The sequence below is a fragment of the Pecten maximus genome, chromosome 14, assembly GCF_902652985.1.
Source record: "Pecten maximus chromosome 14, xPecMax1.1, whole genome shotgun sequence".
Taxonomy (NCBI): domain Eukaryota; kingdom Metazoa; phylum Mollusca; class Bivalvia; order Pectinida; family Pectinidae; genus Pecten; species Pecten maximus.
This window is the reverse complement of record NC_047028.1, coordinates 16,914,188-16,937,447: the sequence shown is the minus strand read 5'-3', so window position 1 is coordinate 16,937,447 and position 23,260 is coordinate 16,914,188. Positions and strand designations below refer to the sequence as shown.

Here is a 23,260-nt window from a genome sequence, read left to right as displayed (position 1 = left end):
CAAAATAAATTTCAAAATTCACCTCCTATGTCACTTTCTCCTATTATTCAATTTCTTTAGATGTAGATATGATATATGTATCAAATATTTTACCACACTTGACCTTCAAACTTTTTAAATATTTCATTAAATTTCATTTAAGTAGACAATGTCATTAGTATAGGCTGCTGTATCAAATAAGATACCTTGAAATTGAGATCCATCTGCATCCTTCTGCCATTCTATAACTTTGTTGCATCATGTTCAACCACTGAATCACAGTGTGTGTAAAAGTCATATGTTAATATATGGGGATTTGTAAGGGATAAAAAATAACTGGAAGTAGTGAGTAAAATTAACATAAACATTTTGTATGGGAACTTTTCGACTTGTTGAAAATATTAATGTAATATTCTCTGCTAAAACACATCTATAATTTGGCATTACTAAGTGCTTACGGAAAACATATTAATGTGTATTCATATTAACTCAAGTTCATAAATAACTGATGAGCCTATTAATATCCAATTGTGAACATTACACGTGTGACCACAAGAGTAATTGACTTGGTCTGATACAGGTTGATCTGAATATTTTGTTGAATATGCTCATATGATAATTGACAGTTAAAATCGTTGTTGGATGAGGTTTGATCGGACATTACGCCCATCTTCCAGATGACCATTGTACGGTACATGATCTGGTTCTTGTTCCTCGAAGTTCTCTGGGGGGTCGACGGCATGATCAATGCACATATTGTGCAACAGAAAACAAACATAAATAACCTGGCATGTTTTGGCTGGGGAGAACAAAATACATCCAGTTGACTTGTGTAGACATCTGAAATGAATGTGTTGCATTTATTAAATTCATGCTATTAATATGTTTGAATTCTAATATTATTTTTTAGAACTACATTCATTTTACATATCCATGTAAAATAATATTCAAATCGTGTTAGAGCAATGGAGGGTATTATCGTCAGGTTAAGCATCCACGCTTTGTTGCGTTTTTATGTCGCGTGATAGTCTGAAAAATATACAACGATTATTTATACCATTATTCGTCTTCTTTGTTGCCGTGTTCGTTTTTACCGTTAATTACACATACAAGGGAGAATTCATTATCTCCACTTCCGGTGTAATGGAGGCAGTTATCGTCACGTGGAGGCAGTTATCGTCACCTCAGTTGATTTCACCTATTTGTAATTAATTGACAAGACCAGGGGCATATTAACGAAATGTTTCATGTTTTTATACACTTTTTTTGTATATTTAAGCCCGGAAACACGCAATTCTAGTGATAGCAGATTCAACGTAAGTAATTCTAAAGTGAAGCTGATCAGAGATCGCACTATTTCAGCCCAACTTGTTGCGTACAATTCCCTATTGTGGTTTCTTTGCATGTGCAATTATGACAAATATGCACACAATTTTTAATGCAACATATTAATGGAATTTATTAAGAATATGCAGCATTGAGCATATTAAAACATTTTAATTTTTCTGCCATTCATTTAATTCCAGTCTACATCATGCATTCAGCCGCACAGTTCTTGTACATACACATGTACATACACATGATCATGAGAGATGTGTTCATTTTTTCGGCTTGCCTATAAAAGCTTTCAATGGCAAGAGAAAACATTGTCACATCAGAGACCTATATTAATATATATTTAGTTTATAGGCCTCTGGTCACATAAAACAACTTTAACAAGTTTTTAAAAGATAAAGTAATTAGTTCTGAATAAATTTTGACATCCATGCAATTAAAACTATAGACTCATCTTTTTAAACAATGATAGAATTTCTTAACATTTAACATATATATATATAAAAGACTTGGTACTATTGATCTAAATGCTGAATTGTTATATAGATCATTTAATTGTTATATAAATATTGTGAAGTTGTATTTGAGAATGATATAAGTTTATGTATATATGAAAAATTTATGGTGTTCTTTGAGAATAGCATACTTAAGAACATTAGATCTAATAACATGACAATTACATGTCATCATCATGCTATTTTTTTGGATCACAAACTGTGACAGTTAGCCTAATGGTGACTAAGTTTTTTACTGTGTGTCTTACACTAGTTTTCTGACATACAGTGTAGTAACATGTATATGACACCAAAGGACGTATCAATTATGAATTATTATGATAGAGATGGTATTAAATTACTCAATATTATATGTCATTGTATATGACATTCTTTTGTCTATATCATTAAATATGTATCTTTAATTACTTTAAAAAGTAACTAGAATATTTCTCCTTAATAGGTGAGAATAAACACGAAAACTCATTAACTTCAAATTATGAAATAACAAAGTAAACAGATTTCAGGAAAACATGTTTGGTTTCTAAGATAAGTTTGGCTGCAATGATACACCAGATTATATGTATCACAATATACAAATTAATGTATATTACTACGACACTCGTGTGATGGTTCACATTGAATCGTTGTGAATAATTGTTTTCTTGATATGCTAAATTGTACTTTTTATACAGACAGTAATGTATACTAACTAGTTGAAACGCATGTATCTTGTAGGCCTGCAGATTTTATCGCATGAATTGTATTGAGATATTAAAGCGAGTTATGTGTATTGTTGCAGCCCTAAAGAATACCCATATGTTTGCAAACAAATGTTGTATGGTATAATTATCGGTTATCTTAGATGACCAATCATTTATTCTACACAAGGCAATACATTGCCAAGATATCCAAACACTTATTCCTTAAAACATTCTTGGCAAACAAATGGGAACTTCTGAATTTCCTGAAGAGATGAAATATTAATTAATCTTTCTTCACCAGTGCATTTGATATGGCACCAGTTCGGACATTTTTCACACCCCACCCATTCATTCGCACGACCACCCATTTTTCCACACATAAAACAAATACCATCGTCTTCCGAACTGGTGTCCATAAAAGGAATGTTTTCCTTCTCACTTCCTTCATAGTCACTCTCACTACTGTCTCTAGACCTCTTTTTTGTTCTCTTTCGCTCTTCCATTTTCTTGATCTTCTGATCAGCTCTTTCTTGCCTTTTTCTTTCCCTCTCTTCCTTCTTTCTCTGCCTCTCATTCTCTCTCTCTAATTTCTTCTTTTCTCTCTCCTCTTTTCGTACTATTTTTAGCTCCTCATTTTCAATTCTTTTCTTTTCTCGCTCCTCTAAGAGGGCAATAGCCTCTACACCCGATAAGGCTTTTGGAAGTTTTTCTCTAATATTATTGTTCCTTTTCACTTTCTTTTTTATTTCAGGAACTCTAAGGTGATCAAATGCAGACGAGACATTTGCTTGCAGACACTTGGGTTTGAGGAGGTTGAAGGATAGCGACTGTAGGATAAAGGTTCATGGGACTCGGGTCACTGCATGTAAACACTTCTGAATTTTGGGAGTTAATGGACACAGACTCTATGGTGGGGACTGAGGAGATTTCCTTGAAATGATGGGTGGAAGTAGTAGATGAATTTTCTACGGAAGGAGCTGTTAAGTAAGCTGACGAGGTTTCCCTGGAAGGAGCAGCAGAGGTTTCCCCGAAAGGAAGGGTCGGAGCAAATGATATTTCCCTGGAAGGATTGGAAGTAGGGGCAGATGGGGTTTCTCTGGAAGATTTGACAGGAGTAGATGAGGATTCTCCGGAGGATTTGACGGGAGCAGATGAGATTTCCACGGAAGGATCAGTGGGAGCAGAAAAGGTAACTGTTTCCACTGACTGATTGGCTGGAACAATGGAGGCATCTCCGGAAGGATCCATGGTTGAGTTGGTCTCCTCCATGTCTTGTGTAGTTGCTTCTTCTCCGCTAAAACACTTTGAAGGAGCCAGCTTTGTTCTATCAATACCATCACTTGATAAAGGGAAAAGGCCTGATTTCTGAAACCCCTTCCATGCATTAGCAAATGTTGCAACTTGGTACCAAGTACCCCGAAAGACTTCCGGAAACATTCTTTTGGTCAGGACTTCTCCTATGTGTTGCATTTGCCACTGTTTAACATGCTTTGTCCAAGCAGCCTTCATCGGCGAGAACAGCCCTACATCGCAAGCTTGTAGGATATGGGTGGCATTTGGCAAAAGACAGTACAACACAATTCCATTCTCCCTGCAGAATTTTGAAGCTGCCAGGGAAATGTGTGTAGAGTGGCCATCAACAATCAAAAGTATGGGTGAAGCTATGTTCGATTTAGAAACAAATTGTTTTAAATGTTTTAAAAATTCCACAAAACAATCAGTATCCATCCATCCATTTGGTGTGTGTGCAAAAATTGCCTCTGGGAATTTCGCAATACCAACGTCTCTGAAGCGTTCTCCTGGATACAGTATCATAGGTGGCATATAGTTGCCAACGGCATTCATACAGGCCATAACAGTAATTTGAGTTTTATCACTTACAACAACTTGGTAGATATGTTTCGAACCTACAGGGGCCAGGACTTTGTCGGGACTTCACACACAGTTGAAATCCACTTTCATCCGCATTAAAAATCCGCCGAGGATCTTTGACTAAATCTTCATAATCTGGTACCTCCTGTGAAAGAAACTCATAAAGTTTTTTATACCAGTTTGTTATCATCCCTTCTGTAATCGCTGCCCTCTCATGTCCTAAAGACTGCGGAACCCTTGTTGTTATGGAGGGATTTCTTTTACGGAAAGCTGAATACCAGTCTTTTCCTGGCAGGTTATTGGGGAATGGATTGGGGCGTCCATCAATATCCATAATACGCTTAACTTCGAGGAGGAACTCTGTTTTGGTCAATGGATAGCCAATGTCATGCATAAGATCAATGTAATTGACCAGCACAGATTCTTCCTGTTTTGTTAGAACAGGAGATGGACCTGGAGGTGTGGGGTTTTCTGGTACACGGCCAGATAATTTATCATTTAAAGTTGTTCGTGGTACTTGGTATACCCGCGAAGCTTGATTTTTTGACATACTGCCACTGCGAACTACATTGATAGCTGCAGCCATATTTTCTGTCGAGTACTGTACCCGCTTTTTCTTTGCACCTATTTGTTTAGACATTTTCTGTAAATAATAAGAAAGGACATATTCTTGAGGTATTCAATAATTGAAAACATCACAAGTTTTTTTTTATTTCATTTCAATTTATTTAAATCTATTTTCACCTGTCAGCACTTTCAACTAAATATGAATTACTACATTCTGTTACTATAATACTATTATTCAATTTTGTAAATAAATTTCTTGGTTCAGAATTTATTAATTGATTTCTTTTTATTCAATATATATATATATATATATATGTATATTATAAGGAACTGATGTGCAGGAAAGTTTGTCATTTACAAAATGTCAATTTCAGCATAAATTGCTGCATTCAATGTACATCCGGCAATGCTATGGGCATGTCTAGTCACCAAAATCCACTCCATGTTCCAATTAAAACTATTTTTGTAACATGGCATTTTAAAAAGTAACAGCTTCCTGGACATCATGACATATGGACCTCTCTTTAATTTGTAACCCATATACCAAATTCCATCCAGTTTCCTGTGTCCTCATTGGTACATGTCACCCTTTAAAATAAACAATAACTTTGATTAAAAACATTGTGCTAATACTGATGCTATACAACAAAAAGGCACATGTTACTTGCAGACCTCCCAGAGTTATCATCCTTGGCTTTGTCCCAATTATAATCTGCATTTTAGCATATATATTGGTAGACTAGTCTTTTTGATAAATATACCAGTGACATTAGCTGCTATAGAATAAATAGTAATATGTATATACCAAATGTATTCATGATAGTAAATCCCAGTTCGCATTCCATTATCTATATAAAAAAGACTAGATCTAGACTATATGAAAGTGAAAGTAGGGCTCCAAAAATAGCAACATTTCCCCATGTCAGGAAAATGATACGCGATAATGAATAATATCTTTAATTACAGAATTAATTCATAACATTAAAATCTGGTGGATTTATTATTAAGTCCATCGAGTTTTTACAAATATTTCCTATTTTTAGAAAACTGACGATAACTGCCTCCAGTGTACAAAATTGGGTCAGTTATCGACAGACCCATTTGCGGCATTGAAGTAGCCCGGATGTACACGGAACGCTGGCAGACTTAGCAGACGCTCTAGAACTTGACAGAGATAACGTATTTTCTGGCGTTTGTTTCAAGATTTGTGTGTTATAAGCCAAAAGGTATTTGACTTACCTTATCCAATCACGTAAGACAACCGGATATGCTTGGCGGCAAACTTATTAAAATATTAAAACTTCATTTTAAATTTGAATTGAAGGTTGTTCGGAGTGAATATTCGTCAGAGAGCTTCCGAATGATCGATGGTATTTTACGATGAAACCGTTAGCAACCGGACGGTACCATTTATTAAAATATTTAAAAAATAGGGAAAAAGTGACGATAACTGCCTCCTGACGATAATACCCTCCATTGCTCTAGATCTTATAAAAAAAACATATATGATGGACATTTACTTATGCACAATGTCAGTGTTAACCAGCAAAAATATGTCTTATTGACTACAAACATATGCTCTCTGAGCAATAAGTGCAATGTTATATCAAGAAGCCTTGTTGGCTTTTTTGTTTGTTTTATTGATATAGACAAAAAGGTGAATATTCATAATACCTGAATCTTGACTTTAACATTCCAAAGGCTCTCTCAACCACATTTCTTGTCTTCATGTGAGATCTGTTGTACCTAACATGGTAAAATGATAAGGGAATATTGATTTTTTATCTTGTGCTGCAGTATACATTTATGAAACATGATATAAGTTAAATGTTAAAGCTTAAATCTTTTTTTTATTCATAGTTGAATCAATTATAAAACAATCTTTGTTCTGTTATCAAATTCTCGCCTTCAATATTAAATATTAGCTATATGCATCCATCATGAGAACTGGACTCTCTTATGGTCACAGGAATGCAAAATCATCTCACAAGATTTTTTGGAACTAATTTTAAACAGCAGAGTTTGAAATTATGAGATTTTTATGTTTATTGTTGGAGCAAAATTTAGGTTTTGATTTTAATTACTTGATGATTAAATCCATGAATGACTTTGATATATTTATGGAAACATTTACTGTAATTTGATTGATGCAAATTTTGTATCTGTTTGAATTGAATTATCACCCATTAGAGATACTAATCATGGTTGTATACAGGCAGGCTTGAGATACACGGGTAGAATAACATATTATGATATGATAATGACATATATAAATATTTTCAATGGAATTTAATCACAATTACTATGCCTACTTTGGTGATGACAGTTTGCTCTAGTCAATAAATAATAGTCATTTGATGTGATTTTTACATTATTGGTTAGTTATTTTCTCATCATCATCCCTGGTAAGTAACATTGTCCTATGTATAGTACAAAATATTATTTTAAATCAATACAATACTGCATTAAAAATGTAATTCATCTAATAAGAAATATGTACCTGCAATATATTAATAAAGATCTATATTTTGTATGTTATATTAAAGAATGCCTGCATACATATATCAATTATTTCAAACTGTCTTCATCAATAAAGCCATCATCAAAATTGTTAACCAATTTTAATTACCCCTTGCCTACTGGTTCTGGCTGCTTTTTTTTCTATTGATATGAAAACAACAACGAGGAAAAAAAACATGATTTTATGATATACAACAGTGGAATAAATTTAATTTGAATCAAGCATGTTGTACTGTTTTTTTTATACTATATTTATAATACATTGTGTTGGTAAAGTATACATGTATCCAAATGGGTTCAGTTTGACCTACTTCTCTTCATTTCTTGTTGTAGGAATGCCAACTGGTGTTAAAAGCCATGGCCTCAAAGGGTACCCTGAGTCGCCCAACAGCCACCCATTCATCTGCTGTTCCATGATATCACCCACTTCACTATTAGTCAGAATAAAACTGTCATGGACAGATCCGGGCCACTTGCAGATGACATTAATGAATCTGAGAAAACAATATTGCTAATATTGTATCCAGCCGATCTTGTCCATTTTTGTACTTTGCCATGATGATATCACTTGATTGTGGTGTTGATAAAGACAACAATGATGATTTGTTTTAAATCATATTTAGTCACTATATATATGATGATGGTGTGATGGTGACAATATATGGCAAGCCGTTTGTGTTTTTACCCATTTAATTCAGATATTTTTTTTTTCAGTGTTATTTTTATTAACTGATACAAACAGCAGATATCTGTATTTTATGTATAAAATAGGTACATTGTATCTGTATTTTGGATATCTATTTTCTCTAATAATATTAGTTATAAATGAATCTGTATTTTCTATTAAATTAATTGCTATTTATTCAAATTAGAGATATCTTTATTTTAAAATAAAGAGATAGCTAATTATCAAATAAATAGAAATAATTGAAATTGAGAAATTTGTATTTAAATAGATAAACTGTAATTAAATACAGATATTTATATTCCTATTTAAAATGCAGATATCAGTTATCTCTATTTAAATAAAGATCTGAATTAAATAGGCAAAAACCAACATCGCTTAGCTTGCATAACGATGATGATGATATGATGATGATGATGATGATGAAACTATAAATTGTATCCATACGCTGTCATACTGTAAATGAAAATTACCACATACGTGACATAGCTGTTAAATATTATTTAACACTATAATATTGTTAAAAAAGGGGGTATATGACTGATTTAACAATGACTGAATGGAGTTTTTAAAAACAATTCAACATGGTTTATCACTGACTTCAGATGACAAAATAATTATATCCCTAAATTATCAAAGATTGTTTCCCGACCCGCCTTTTGGTTTCTCAAAATATTTCATTATCATCAACATAGGGGGCGTCACTCTAGTTCACATAAAGAACCTAGGCGCGATAAGCATGGTTTGTTTACTCGGACACTCATAATGACTTACTTCATGGAGTGAGTACAAATAGCTTGTACATTTATGGCATGATATCCTTTTTTGCAAACGTAGACATGTTCGTCTAAGATCGGTGCTTGAACAGGAACCAGAGTTCCGTCGATCGCCCCCACAACATTCGGCATTCCGGCAATTCCATGGAATCCTTCCTTAATAGCATGGATTTCTACCGCAGACGACGGTAATGTTATCAAATGAGCATAATGATCAAAGATCTGATTTGTAACAGATTTAATACATCGACATGCTGTTGACCTGCTGACCCCATGCAAGTCGCCGACTTCAGACAAGAACCCACCTTTAGCATAATATCTTAATGCAACAAGAACCTGTGTAACTGGTGACACTGCGTGAGAACGCTTGGTGCGAGGAGATATGTTCGGAGAAATGGTATTGAGGATATCAGTGATTACGTTTCTCGGCAACCGATATCTTTCAACTAAAGATATATCATCAAGCATTTCCATCAAATTATGACGGTCACGAAACACTCTCTCTCTCTCTCTCCTCATTGCCCGCTGGTGCTGAACTCTGTGCAACAAAAGTGCGATGGCCGCCATATTTGTTTACATTTGTTACGCTCACACAACTTACGTGTGGTTTACGGGAGGTATTTGTTGACGTAAGTTACGTGTGGTTTCGGAGGTAATTTACGGGTACCCGTAACTTATTTACGTGCACCCGTAACTTACGTGTACGTTGTGAAACGGTTAAAAAAACTTACGTATGGTTTACGGGTACCCGTAAAGTTACGTGTGCGTTGTGAAACGGCACCCTGGACATAGCAGAACAACATACGGAACAGCCGGCACAGTTGGAGCAGTCTCCGGAACAGCACGATTCTAGTTTCGAACGGCAAGGAAGTTGGGTCCCCTTTTAAAGTGTAGTGGGGGAAGGCGACAAAAACGACAACTCTTGTTCGCGCCATATTTGTTTACAAATTGTCGCGATTTATTTTGACACTGATTTATGCAGTATTGAGGGGTTTAGCTAAGGAAAAACAATTGCAAAACATAAAGGGATAATGCATTTATATTCCTTATGGTAGCAGTGTACAGTAAAAATGCCAAATTCTGAAAAATATGGCACATGTTTTAGATATGTAAACATTGCCAGTTAACCTTACATATAACCTCTAATAAAGTATATATATTTGAAATCTGTACAACATTTGCAATTTTAATAGAGCTCTGAAGGATAAGTAAACTGATATTTTCTGTGATTTTTAGAGCTGTGAATACCATGGTAACAGCTTAACAAATTCTCAAAAATTGCTAAATATTATGATATTTGACCCAAAATGGCACAATTCTCTACACAATTTTTTTTCTGAAACCTATTTAAAATTAGATATCTCTATCCCAAAGACAGAATTAATCTTGTTTGGACATATGTTGTAAATTAAGTTTTTCCGCTATCTTACCTTTTCTGTGGGCTTCCATTTTGCGCTGTAGGCAAAACTAAATTTCCTGTGTAAACACACGTTCGGAAAATCCGGATATTTAAAATCCGGAACCAATTTATTGATTTTTGTTTTAATAAATGTGAAGCCTGTATGTACTACTTCATACTGAATATACCAATTATAGTGTACATTTATTTTTTCATTTTTTATGCATATCATAATACAGGAGTTATTTGCTTAACAAAAAAATTGCCCATGGCCAGGCTGTCTTACTGTGGTGTGCTACCTATACATCTGTATATATAGTTGCCAATGTATTTTTATCAGAATGGAAACTTGTAAACCTACTAGTGTGTGGTTCGTCAGTATTGAATTATATAATAATAGATATATATTGAATACAAAATTACCAAGGCCGTCTTAGCGTCTATTGTCATATTGACAAGACAGTGGAAGACACAGTTAACTGTACAATATCCTATTATCAAAATAATTTAATGAAAATGAACTGCAATGAGCATTATGCACTGCATTTGGGTGAGGATTATATTAATATCATAATTTATAATAATTATTTAAATCAATTAGTATTTTTGCCCAATTTTGGAGTGTGCTATTTCATTACTATAAGTAAAAATTCCTTTTCCACTACCATATGCATACAAAGATTGTTTAGAAAATATATGGAAAGGTTAAAATAATAAATACAATTTACAACAGTTTGTTATGCATTACATTTTTTTTTAAAGATAGAAGAAAAAACGTAAAATGTAATTGTTTTGCTTTTATTTCCTACAGTCCGCTTCAGACTCGGATGAGACCTAGCGACCACAACACAGCCAAAAGTCTGGGGATTATACATTTGAATGGGTCAGCGAGTATGAGGAGGTGTCTACCCCAAGCCCGCCTAGAAAAAATAGAAACTATCTTTGTCTAAAGTAAGAGTTAATAACAAATGCACTTTTAACTGTAGATCATTTAGTCAACTCCAATATTTGATAATGAAATTATTGTTGATTATCATTTGCTTTCCGTCATGACTCTCGTCATGAGATAAATTCTTCTCCTGGACCACTGGGAAAATTTACAAAACAAAATAAAATGCTGCAAACGGAACTCACATGCGTATCAGCTGACCGCTCTTGTTTTATTTGCGAAATTGTCTACCTTGTATTCATTTCAGTTGGCAAGACTGTTTAGTGTGCCTTTGTTGAAGAATAAGACACCATAGCACACAAACTGAAATTGTGGGATTGTCATAACTAAAACTAACTGTTTGATGTATGTTGAACTGGTGAGCGGAAGAAGTAAGTCGACCAGAACAACCGTTTTTAGCTCACCTGCCCGAAGGGCAAGTGAGCTTATGCCGTGGCGCGGCGTCCGTCGTCCGTCCGTCGTCCGTCCGGCCGTCCGGCCGTCCGTCCGGCGTCAACTTTCCATTCAAGCAACTTCTTCTCAATAACCAAAAGGCCTAGAGACCTCATATTGGGCATGTAGCATGCTGGGGTGAAGGGCTACCAAGTTTGTTCAAATGAATGACCTTGACTTTCATTCAAGGTCACAGGAGTCAAAAAGGCTAAAAAAAAATTAGACGACTTCTTCTAAATAGCCAAAAGACCCAGGGACTTGATATTGGGTCTGTAGCATGCTGGGGTAAAGGGCTACCAAGTTTGTTCAAATGAATGACCTTGACTTTCATTCAAGGTCACAGGAGTCAAAAAGGCTAAAATCTTCAAACGACATCTTCTCAACAACCAACAGTCCCAGGGAGTTGATATTGGGTCTGTAGCATGCTGGGGTGAAGGGCTACCAAGTTTGTTCAAATGAATGACCTTGACCTTCATTCAAGGTCACAGGAGTCAAAAAGGCTAAAATCTTTAAACGACTTCTTCTCAATAACCAAGAGTCCCAGGGACTTGATATTGGGTCTGTAGCATGCTGGGGTGAAGGGCTACCAAGTTTGTTCAAATGAATGACCTTGACTTTCATTCAAGGTCACAGGAGTCAAAAAGGCTAAAATCTTTAAACGACTTCTTCTCAATAACCAAGAGTCCCAGGGAGTTGATATTGGGTCTGTAGCATGCTCGGGTGAAGGGCTACCAAGTTTGTTCAAATGAATGACCTTGACCGTCATTCAAGGTCACAGGAGTCAAAAAGGCTAAAATCTTTAAACGACTTCTTCTCAATAACCAAGAGTCCCAGAGGCCTAATATTTGGCCTGTAGCATGCTGGGGTGAAGGGCTCCCAAGTTTGTTCAAATGAATGACCTTGACTTTCATTCAAGGTCACAGGAGTCAAAAAGGCTAAAATCTTTAAACGACTTCTTCTCAATAACCAAGAGTCTCAGGGAGTTGATATTGGGTCTGTAGCATGCTGCGGTAAAGGGCTACCAATTTTGTTCAAATGAATGACCTTGACCTTCATTCAAGGTCACGGGGGTCAAAAAGGCTAAAATCTTTAAACAACTTCTTCTCAATAACCAAGAGTCCCAGGGAGTTGATATTGGGTCTGTAGCATGCTGGGGTGAAGGGCTACCAAGTTTGTTCAAATGAATGACCTTGACTTTCATTCAAGGTCACAGGAGTCAAAAAGGCTAAAATCTTTAAACGACTTCTTCTCAATAACCAAGAGTCCCAGAGACCTAATATTTGGCCTGTAGCATGCTGGGGTGAAGGGCTACCAAGTTTGTTCAAATGAATGACCTTGACCTTCATTCAAGGTCACAGGGGTCAAAAAGGCTAAAATCTTCAAACGACTTCTTCTCAATAACCAACAGTCCCAGGGAGTTGATATTGGGTCTGTAGCATGCTGGGATGAAGGGCTACCTAGTTTGTTCAAATGAATGGCCTTGACCTTCATTCAAGGCCACAGGGGCCAAAAAGGCTAAAATCTTTAAACGACTTCTTCTCGATAACCCACAGTCCCAGAGACCTAATATTTGGCCTGTAGCATGCTGGGGTAAAGAGCTACCAAGTTTGTTCAAATGAATGACCTTGACTTTCATTCAAGGTCACAGGAGTCAAAAAGGCTAAAATCTTTAAACGACTTCTTCTCAATAACCAAGAGTCCCAGAGACCTAATATTTGGCCTGTAGCATGCTGGGGTGAAGGGCTACCAAGTTTGTTCAAATGAATGACCTTGACATTCATTCAAGGTCACAGGAGTCAAAAAGGCTAAAATCTTTAAACGACTTCTTCTCAATAACCAAGAGTCCCAGAGAGTTGATATTGGGTCTGTAGCATGCTGGGGTAAAGGGCTACCAAGTTTGTTCAAATGAATGACCTTGACCTTCATTCAAGGTCACGTCGATCAAGTATGCTTAAATCTTTAAATGACTTTTAGTGAAAAGCCAAAGTGCAGAGAGACATTATATTGGTCCTGTAGCATGCTTTCAAATAACTGCAGGATCCATATATGAAAAGATCACTGCATTGCAGGTGAGCGATTTGGGCCCATTGGGCCCTTGTTGGAACTTTGCTGGCCTACAGCTCTAACTTGTATTTCAAATTTTAACTAGAAAATGTCAGAATTTTGTAAAAAATTGATTTTAACTCTCTGGAAACAAGCCTTAGCTGTTAATAGGACGTTAAACAAAATAAACCAAACCAAACCAAATTCATCACAATAGGTGGTGTTTTAGATATTTGGAATTTTTGCAAATCCCTGAATTATGAAACAACTGACTGCTTCAATTGTAAGAGAACTGACTAACAATCCCGACATTAACCACAATGCACGCATCCAAGATATATTGCATTCAAAAAAATATTAAAAGTAAACGAAAAAGTTACAAATTTGACTATAAAATGGAAAGGTTTAGTGTACCATGCTCAACTTCAACACCAACGTAAGTCAGACCGGATGGTGCTCATCAAATTCCTATTACTCCAAAAACATCTACATTGGAAAGTGTAACTAGAATGATAGATGAAAGGAGGGACAAAGTTGTGGAATTGACAGAAAAAAAATAAATTTGAAAGGAGGGATGCATCCATTGAGAAGGTTAAAGAGGTTGTAAAATTTAAGAAAACAGTTTGGTTTGGTTTCACTTGTTTAACGTTCCATCAACAGCTAAGGTCATTTAAGGACGGTCTCCCGTGCTTGCGATATACATGCGTGTGGCGAGGGCATATGTGTGTTTTGGGAGGCTGCGGTATGTTCGTGTTATGTCTCCTTGTAATAGGCCAGAACTTTTGCCGATTTATAGTGTTATCTCACTGAAGCAAACTGCTGAAGACATCCAGCAGAACACCCCACCCGGTCACATTATACTGACAACGGGCGAACCAGTCGTCCCACTCCTTGTATGCTGAGCGCTAAGCAGCTCTTTTTGCTCTTCATTTAACATAATATTGTGCTGACAAAAATGTAGAATTATCTAGTCTTTCCGAATCATACACATTAGAGGAATATAGTTTTTTTTAAATAAAAGGATGCTTCTTGATGTAAAATATTCTCTGGTTGATCTAATACATTACCATCATCAGATATCAACTCATTGATTGTTTTATTTACATACTTCCTTCTCCCTAAATTACAGAAATACTGTGTTTCTTTCCCCAAATTCATACCATTTTGCTTTGGATCTTAAAATAAGACCCTCTGGGTTTTGTCTACGAAAGTTTTCTAAGTGAATCTTCTTCTCTTCTAGAATTTCAAAGACTGTGTTATTTGGTTCATTATTAATTCTATCTTCTAATTGTTCTATTTCAGATTCTAATTTTTTTCTTGAATTTTACTTAATTTGGATTTGGCAATTGAGTAAGAAATAGTCATGGTTCTGAGTTTCATTTTCAAAATTTCAAAGAACATTTGGTCATTTACTCTAAAAGTCAATTCATCCAAATTTCCCCCGTCATCTGATGTAGAGTATTCATCTATTGACTCATAAATACATATCTTTACCTTTTCGATATATTCCTGATCCAATACCCTCTACCTCTAGGAGGGTTGTTAAAATTTACATACTTACCTACTCACTTATCCTTGCTTAAAAAGGTAAACCGCTACTCAACATGAATGTCTACAGCTTAATAAACATGATACCACGTTTCTGCTTGAGGCCGGAGATATGAACCAGAAGTGCGAGCCGTATAACTACTAGCGTCTCAGAAAATAGAACTACTGTCTCGGATATCCGGAATTATACCTTACACTTATTACGGCCTCATTTTAATATGTATTATATATATTCAGTACTATTTCAGAATATATCTCTACACAAAAGAAAGGGGAAAATAATAATAATAATAATTTAATTGAATAATTGAACATTTTTGACTCACCTTCCACCGCAGTGAATGGGAGACTACCGGATTACATCCCCTGAACACTAATCCTACAAGTGGCGCTACAACGAAACACGGAATTTTTTGGCTGGGTAGTTCCGGTTGATCGCGGCTGATTATAAACAAACTGACAGTGAAACAGTGCCTCTTTGAAGCAAAATAATACGAGTTTTATGAATGATACGAGAAATAACAAAATGTGAGAAGCCTTTATGATGAACATCATGATAACTTGGGGTAAGTACGATTTGAATGTATCCAGGAGATTTACGATAACATATTGTATTCTGTCAGTAAAAATAAAGCACGGGGCATGTGCTCTCGGTTACCTGATCATATTACATGCGTTAGACCGCCGAGTTTTCTCGTAATGCCTGCCATTATATACATTTTTTTTTATGATTTAATGATAAATGATGCCTTGCAAGTTTGTTATAAAATGAAGATTATATTTATTCGGTAATCGACGGCTAGATTTATCATGTTGTAATTGCACACGAAGCCACCTCCCCCCCCCCCCCCCCCTCCTCCCTTCCCCAACAAACGACAGAAGTTGGACACATACCTACATGCTTTATCGGATCTGTTATTTGTACAGGCTTACGATTTATGTTAATAGAATCTAAAAGAACCCACCGCTTTTACAATATCATTATCAACAATAAATAAAGATGTAGATCTGCAAAGCTGTTCAACATTTTAATAAAGCAGATTATTTATTGTTACTGGGGTGGACGAACCTCTGATCGACACATTGTCCAGAAAGATGGCGACATGTTTTTGCCCAGACTAGAAAGTGGTGACATTATACTTGCCGACAAAGGTTTTACTGTGGGTGACCTTTTACCAGCCCACATTGGTCTCAACATGCCACCATTTGTAAGTGCATCAGGTCAGATGTCATCTGAAGAATTTTTTAAGACACAACTAATTGCTGCACCACGAATAGTGGTCGAAATGAAAATGGAGCAGATTAAAAATTTCAAAATTCTTCAGGCAGTGTTACCCCTTACCCTCTGCAAAGCTGTTCAACATTTTAATAAAGCAGATTATTTTTTGTTACAGTTGATTTCGAAAATGAGTCAGATTGCGAGAGGAGGAAAAAGATTTTGTGTGCTTTGTTCGAAGCGTGAAGGACAGACATTGGATGATGGTGTTACAAAATTAACTTTTCATAGAATTCCTTCCGGTGAGAGTCAAGACCAGAAAAAAAAGGCGTTCCATTTGGCTACAGCGCATTAAATTAGTCCGACCCAATGCCCCAACAGGATCTGATACACGGATTTGCAATCGCCATTTCGAAAATAATATATGTACCAAAGATTCAATTCCATCGAATTTAAATTTGAACATTGAAAAACCAGTTTGTTTACCACGTCGACCATTAAATCGAGTTATACTGGCCAAGAATAATGATTCTGAACATACTACACCAGTAGACGAGATCGAGAGTGCCAAGGACAGAGAGACACAGACAGAAGTAGTAAGTACATGTTCTGCATCTGTGCAGTGTGAATCAACTCCAATAAGTCAAAAAAATGAAATTACTCAAACTTTACCCCAGGTGAAACCAAAACTTCATCAACTCAAACACTTTTAACAATATTTAAACCAGAAGACATATAGAACAATGATGAAAAAACACGGTTCTATACCGGCTTTCCAAATTATGGTACTTTTAAATTATTTTTTGATACTTTAATAAAGCATGGTGCAAACAAATCGACCTATTGGGAAGGCGAAAAACGAACAACCAAAGATGCAGTGGATAGAAAGTATACCGATCCATATGTGGAAAAACCAGGAAAGAGACGTACACTGCGGCCATTGGATGAATTCTTCTTGGTATGTTTTAGACTGCGACACGGTGTCCTACAGGAATTTTTAGCTGATCTTTTCCGTGTGTCCGTTATGACTGTGTCTAGAATCATGAACACATGGATAAACTTTATGTATGATCATTTTCAATCCCTGATTCCGTGGCCGAGTAGAGAACAGATTCTCAGTAATTTACCAAAAAATTTCGCAGAGATGTCACAAGTTAGAATAGTGGTTGATGCGACAGCCTAGTTTCACAATATCTCACCTGGAGTGAATATAAACACCACAACACTTTCAAAGGTTTAATCGGTGTATCTACTAGTGGTTTGGTCACATTTGTGTCACGTCTCTGGGGTGGACGAACCTCTGATCGACACATTGTCCAGAAAGATGGCGACATGTTTTTGCCCAGACTAGAAAGTGGTGACATTATACTTGCCGACAAAGGTTTTACTGTGGGTGACCTTTTACCAGCCCACATTGGTCTCAACATGCCACCATTTGTAAGTGCATCAGGTCAGATGTCATCTGAAGAATTTTTTAAGAAAAAACTAATTGCTGCACCACGAATAGTGGTCGAAATGAAAATGGAGCAGATTAAAAATTTCAAAATTCTTCAGGCAGTGTTACCCCTTACAGAAGTTCATCTAGCTGAACAAATGGTTATGATTTGCTGTGCTATGACAAATTTATATGAACCACTCTTGAAATGAATTTATTTATTGACTACAATTTTTACTTATTGTCCACTACAAATTAATTCATAGGTATATATAGTATGTCTGTTTTCCTGCAGGCTTCTACTAACATCATACGGTGATTTGAAGTCAAAACCAGCAGAATTTTGTTTTTGGCATAGCTGGTGTTGTTATAAATGTATGTGGTTCATATTAGAGTTTTAATGTGTTTACTTAAGCTTGAAATTAAGGATTTTGAAGTGGAAACTTATCTGAAAGTATTCAAAATGTCTAAATTAAGCAATATTGATGACAAGAAGCATTTGTACATGATAATTATGCTTTAATTTTGCTCAGTTTTTTATTACTAACTGATCATGATTATAATCGGAAATTTGGTTATTAAGGCCATCCAGTTCTAACCGATGATCGGTTGGCATTTTTTAACCGATTGTAACAACACTAGATTGAACAGAATCATGTGAGCGATACGACAGAATAATGGTGTGACGTTGTAATTATAAGTGATTATAAATAAAAACTAATTAAAATATTGATCATATTGATTATATGTAAATAAACTAAATCAATAGAAGCTTCCTCTAGCTCCTTCTGTCCATAAAAATGCACTTACAATTTGTTTTACACATACCAATGACTTAGAATTGTTTGATTTTAATACCCATAAGGTGTGATATTAAAGCCAAAAAAATATTTGTTTAAGGTTTCCTGACCCTACCTAGCTTTTTTACCCCCCCCCCCCCCCCCTGACCCGACCCTAAACTTTTACTTTTCCAAAAATATTCAGAAATAATGCAAAACATGTTTGGAATGGCTTAAGGCTTTAAATAGACAAAACATATTTAGTTGTATTTAAATTGTTTTAAAATGCAGTTTTTTTCCCCATATAATGTGGTTTTATATATACTCCATAACATGTTCTAAGTGTTAGTCAATGATGCAATGATGTATAATTTTTTTTTTTTTAAAAACCTGACCTTCCTTACCTAGTTTATTTGCTCATGTAACCTTAAAGAAATTTTTTTTGGCCTAATACACAAAGCATTAAAAAATTGACAGTTTTTATTAACATTCATAACGGACATGTATGGAATGAAATTTTGCAATATTAAATTTGTTTTATTTTCATTTATTCTCTTGTATTTATTGATATATATATAGCCGAGTGTTTGATTTAATTTTATAATTTTTCCATAAAAGTTCGAAGTTTTTAAGCAAAAATACCAGGATCTGGTAAAATATTTCCCCCAAAACACTGCCTTTGTCTTTTGATCAATGGATACTTCACAAAGATACTTCACTTCCATAAAGCAAGAAAACACATTTGCAATGATTTGTCCAGTGAGTGTGCTTTATTGTTTTGTAACTTAACTTTTCAGTAAATATGTATTATACAAAGCCATCAGCTATTAAAAAGTGATGTTATAAAGCTCAACATTAGGGAACTTATCATGGATTTGGACCATAATTTTTTAGGTCCATAAAAATATGTGCATCATACAAAATTAAATCATATAATTAATTTAAAATAAATGAAATTCTAATCTGATGGTAATTATAATCAACATCATTGTGAAATGTCAATGTCATATATAAATGAAGCTGATGTACACGGTATATAATGAATTTCCTATAAGGAATCAAATATGACTTTTTTAGTAAACGACACACAATATTACATCCACTTAATTACTGTCTTTGTACTCTGTACATTGACTCTGACACTCGAGACAAGTTGAGGGTAATGTAATATATATGTAACAGAGCGCATGATCAATTAAATTTAAATCACTGCAATCGAACCCGGGACCTCTGGCTTACTAGTCTTACGCTCAACCGATCGAGCTGAAGAGAAAATCTCTCTAGCCGAGCGGTATATTGCAGCTAGTATTTACCAGGGTTACATACGAATGTCACCGGTACAAGTATGGGGCTAATTAAATATTTGTATATACGATTTACAAATATGTATGTGTCGTCGAGTTACTTGTATTGTGTGGAAAGTACCTTGTCTATTTATAGTAACGTCTGTATCTTGTCTGTAGTTCAGGTGGTCGTCTGAATATTTGAATATCCCTTATTGGTTTTATTAATCATTATGAGTTTCCTTGCAGATTTGACTTTAATACATTGAAATGTGTTGATACAAAGTAATGTTTACGAATTTCAGGATATTTAACCATACAGACTTAATCTTGTTTTGTTTCAGGTTTCTTGGGAGCAAAGTATTGACAATTATTTGATTAATTGCACTACATTTATAAGTATTGATTCATTGGATACTACAGCATTCATATTTTGTTGTATTTTGATCTCTTTCTGAAATTTCAGGGTTTCATTAACTAGATAATTGTTTCGACTTTGTTTCAGAGTTGAATTAATTTTGATATTTTTGTAATTAATTGAGGTTACTTGTCAGTTTCCTAGGTGAAATGCCGGGACATTTACCCGACAGGGAGAGAATGTCACCGGTACAAGTATGGGGCTAATTCAATATTTGTTTATATGATTTACAAATATGTATGTGTCGTCGAGTTACTTGTATTGTGGAAAGTACCTTGTCTATTTATAGTAACGTCTGTATCTTGTCTGTAGTTCAGGTGGTCGTCTCGTGATTGTCCTTATTTAGTCTTGTTTATGTCTTATATGTAAATTAGGGTGTGGAAGTGTGAAAAAGCGTGCAAGAGTGAGAGAACGTTAGATAAAACTCCATAACTCGCGCGAATCATCGCAGTTGCCATTTAACCGTTGGCTGAGACGTATCCTCCGGGGTCCAGCAACTACTACCTTACGATGTATGTATACGACGTGACACTATTTCACCAGACTGCTGAAGTCTTGGAAGGTATATATACTATACAGAATAGATATTTACCGTGTAATAGATATTAATTGAATATCAACATTAAGCGCGTATTCGTATGCACGTAGTATTATTGATATATACCGTATATACATTGTACTTAGTCCGGCTGTTTTTTTTTGTTTCAGGTTTTTTTTTATGTTTGTACGTCTGGAAATGTCTCCGGTTAGTAAATAAATAAAGAACCAGCAGGAATTTGGGAGTTTGTTATTATGTCCCGCATTTTCTTCCTGTGACATATATAAAAAAAGTAATTTCTGGTCGGTTATAACAAACAAAATACAAATAATCGTGCAGCCATACAGTTAATCACCGCGGTAGAGCATCTCTCCTCGTTTCACTCTTTCAGTGTGTAATTCGGCAACAAAACTATGACTGTAGAAGTCCTTAAGTTTATGAAGCATACCCCCGGTCCAAAATCCATCATCGAAACGTAGCCGTTGAACAGAAAATCCCTTTTTTGTCCATATAAAAAAATCCACCCACGACAGACCAAGTACAGCCATTTGTCCCATAACCTGGTGATAATAATTATGGTTGGTCTAAGATGTAAACTACCATTGATTACATTACAACAAAACTTTTTATTTTGTGCACATGTCTCTGGCGTCATCATCCGCCACTTGTCCCCTTTACTTCCAAAAGGACATTTTATTTCCAGAACACCATCTCCACAAACCGCACAAGAAATCAATCCATCCACACTAGCTCCTAAAAATGGAAACTCTTTAGAAACAAAGACTCCCATATCTTTAACACTGACATCAGTGGAACATGTGTTCATATGATGTCGCACATACGCTCTTTTAGCACGATTTTCATTCCGTTGTCCATGTCGTAAACTCCATGTAACTGGAATACGCATGTACCCACGAAGTTGTTTTACTAAGTTTTCTGGAGGAGTAGTTTCTTTCCTTTTACACACGAGTCCGAAGTTGGATGCTGTCAAAATAACTTTTCTCATTTCCTTCCAGTTATTGTTGTTGGACTGACCCCTAGTCGCATTATTTAAAGTTTCTATTTCCTCCTCGGATATGGTGAATTTATTCGTAAATTCTATAAATTTTGTCTGGAACACAAATGATGACAAATCACAGGTATCATCAGTGATCATATATTCCGGAACGTACCGAGACAATATATCAGAAATATTGCCTGACGACTCGCATAGTGTTTTGTACAGGACAGATGACGGACACACTAAGGCTAGTCCTTTTAAAATATCTGCAAAAAATACATCAGGTTGTTTACATGGTCCAGCCTGATATACATTTGGAAATGGCTTTGTAGGTTTCACTTCCTCCGTACCGGTATAGTTAAAGGTAATATAACCAATTCGCTTTGGACTTGGAGGTTTCTCCAGAGCCTTAGGTTGTAACCATGTACAAGTGCTCAAACCTCCAGAGCCTTAGGTTGTAACCATGTACAAGTGCTCGAAGTACATGCACTTTTTGACTTTCGTTAATGTTAATAACAGCCCTCCAACATGACAGCACACACCAGAAATCCCAGCTTTACAGTCACAAGAACCTTGTATTACTTTACCAGTCTGTTTTACAAGGATTACAGAAAGGCTATAATAACTTCGGATATGACCATCTTCAACTGAAACTTTTATTCTCATGCTAGGATTACACATAGCTTTCACAATACAGAACAACGATGACTTATCCACTTCACTGTACATAATATTTCCAACATAATGTTCATTTGAAATATTTCTTGATTTACGGAGTTGGCGATGGCAGTTTTTGGTTCTGCCGTTTGTTGGATTTTCTCAAAGAGAAAATAATTTTCAACATCTTCATGTCGAATAGGGGGACAGTTTGTCATTGTCAAATCTTCCCATGATGACTGTTCACTCGCAATCGGAAGAAGTTCATCTTTCTCAGGCTCGGAGTCGCCCTCATCAGAACTTGAAATGTCACTCTCACCGAAATGTTCTGCGCGGTATATCCTGTTGGCCAGAACCTCCTTCTTTCCCGTTTTTTTCAAGGCCATTCCTGATCAGCCACTGCTGTAACCTTTTCTTTGACCAGGAATTTAATTCCTCCAATGATAACAGACCATCATTTAGCTCTGCTAACTCTGTACTGATATCACTCAAACTGGAAAGATAATATAATTTTTATGAAAACCAGTTTAATTTGACCTAAAATTATTAAACAACACAGGGACGTATATTAGAGATAATATACGTCTGTTATTAAATTCTAAGAAAATTAACGAAATTATTTCATAAATGT

At 35.5% G+C, this 23,260-nt stretch overlaps 1 protein-coding gene across 1 annotated transcript; it reads right to left on the bottom strand.

Moving 5' to 3' along the window:
* Positions 1 to 473: 473 nt before the first annotated feature.
* Positions 474 to 9,088, bottom strand: LOC117342485 (putative nuclease HARBI1). The gene is made up of 4 exons (XM_033904656.1): positions 8,931 to 9,088; positions 7,783 to 7,965; positions 6,626 to 6,697; positions 474 to 819 (listed from the first exon to the last, which is right to left on the bottom strand). Exons 1-4 carry the CDS (start codon positions 9,062 to 9,064, stop codon positions 606 to 608), a joined length of 603 nt encoding a protein of 200 aa, XP_033760547.1. The 5' UTR covers positions 9,065 to 9,088; the 3' UTR covers positions 474 to 605.
* Positions 9,089 to 23,260: the final 14,172 nt, after the last annotated feature.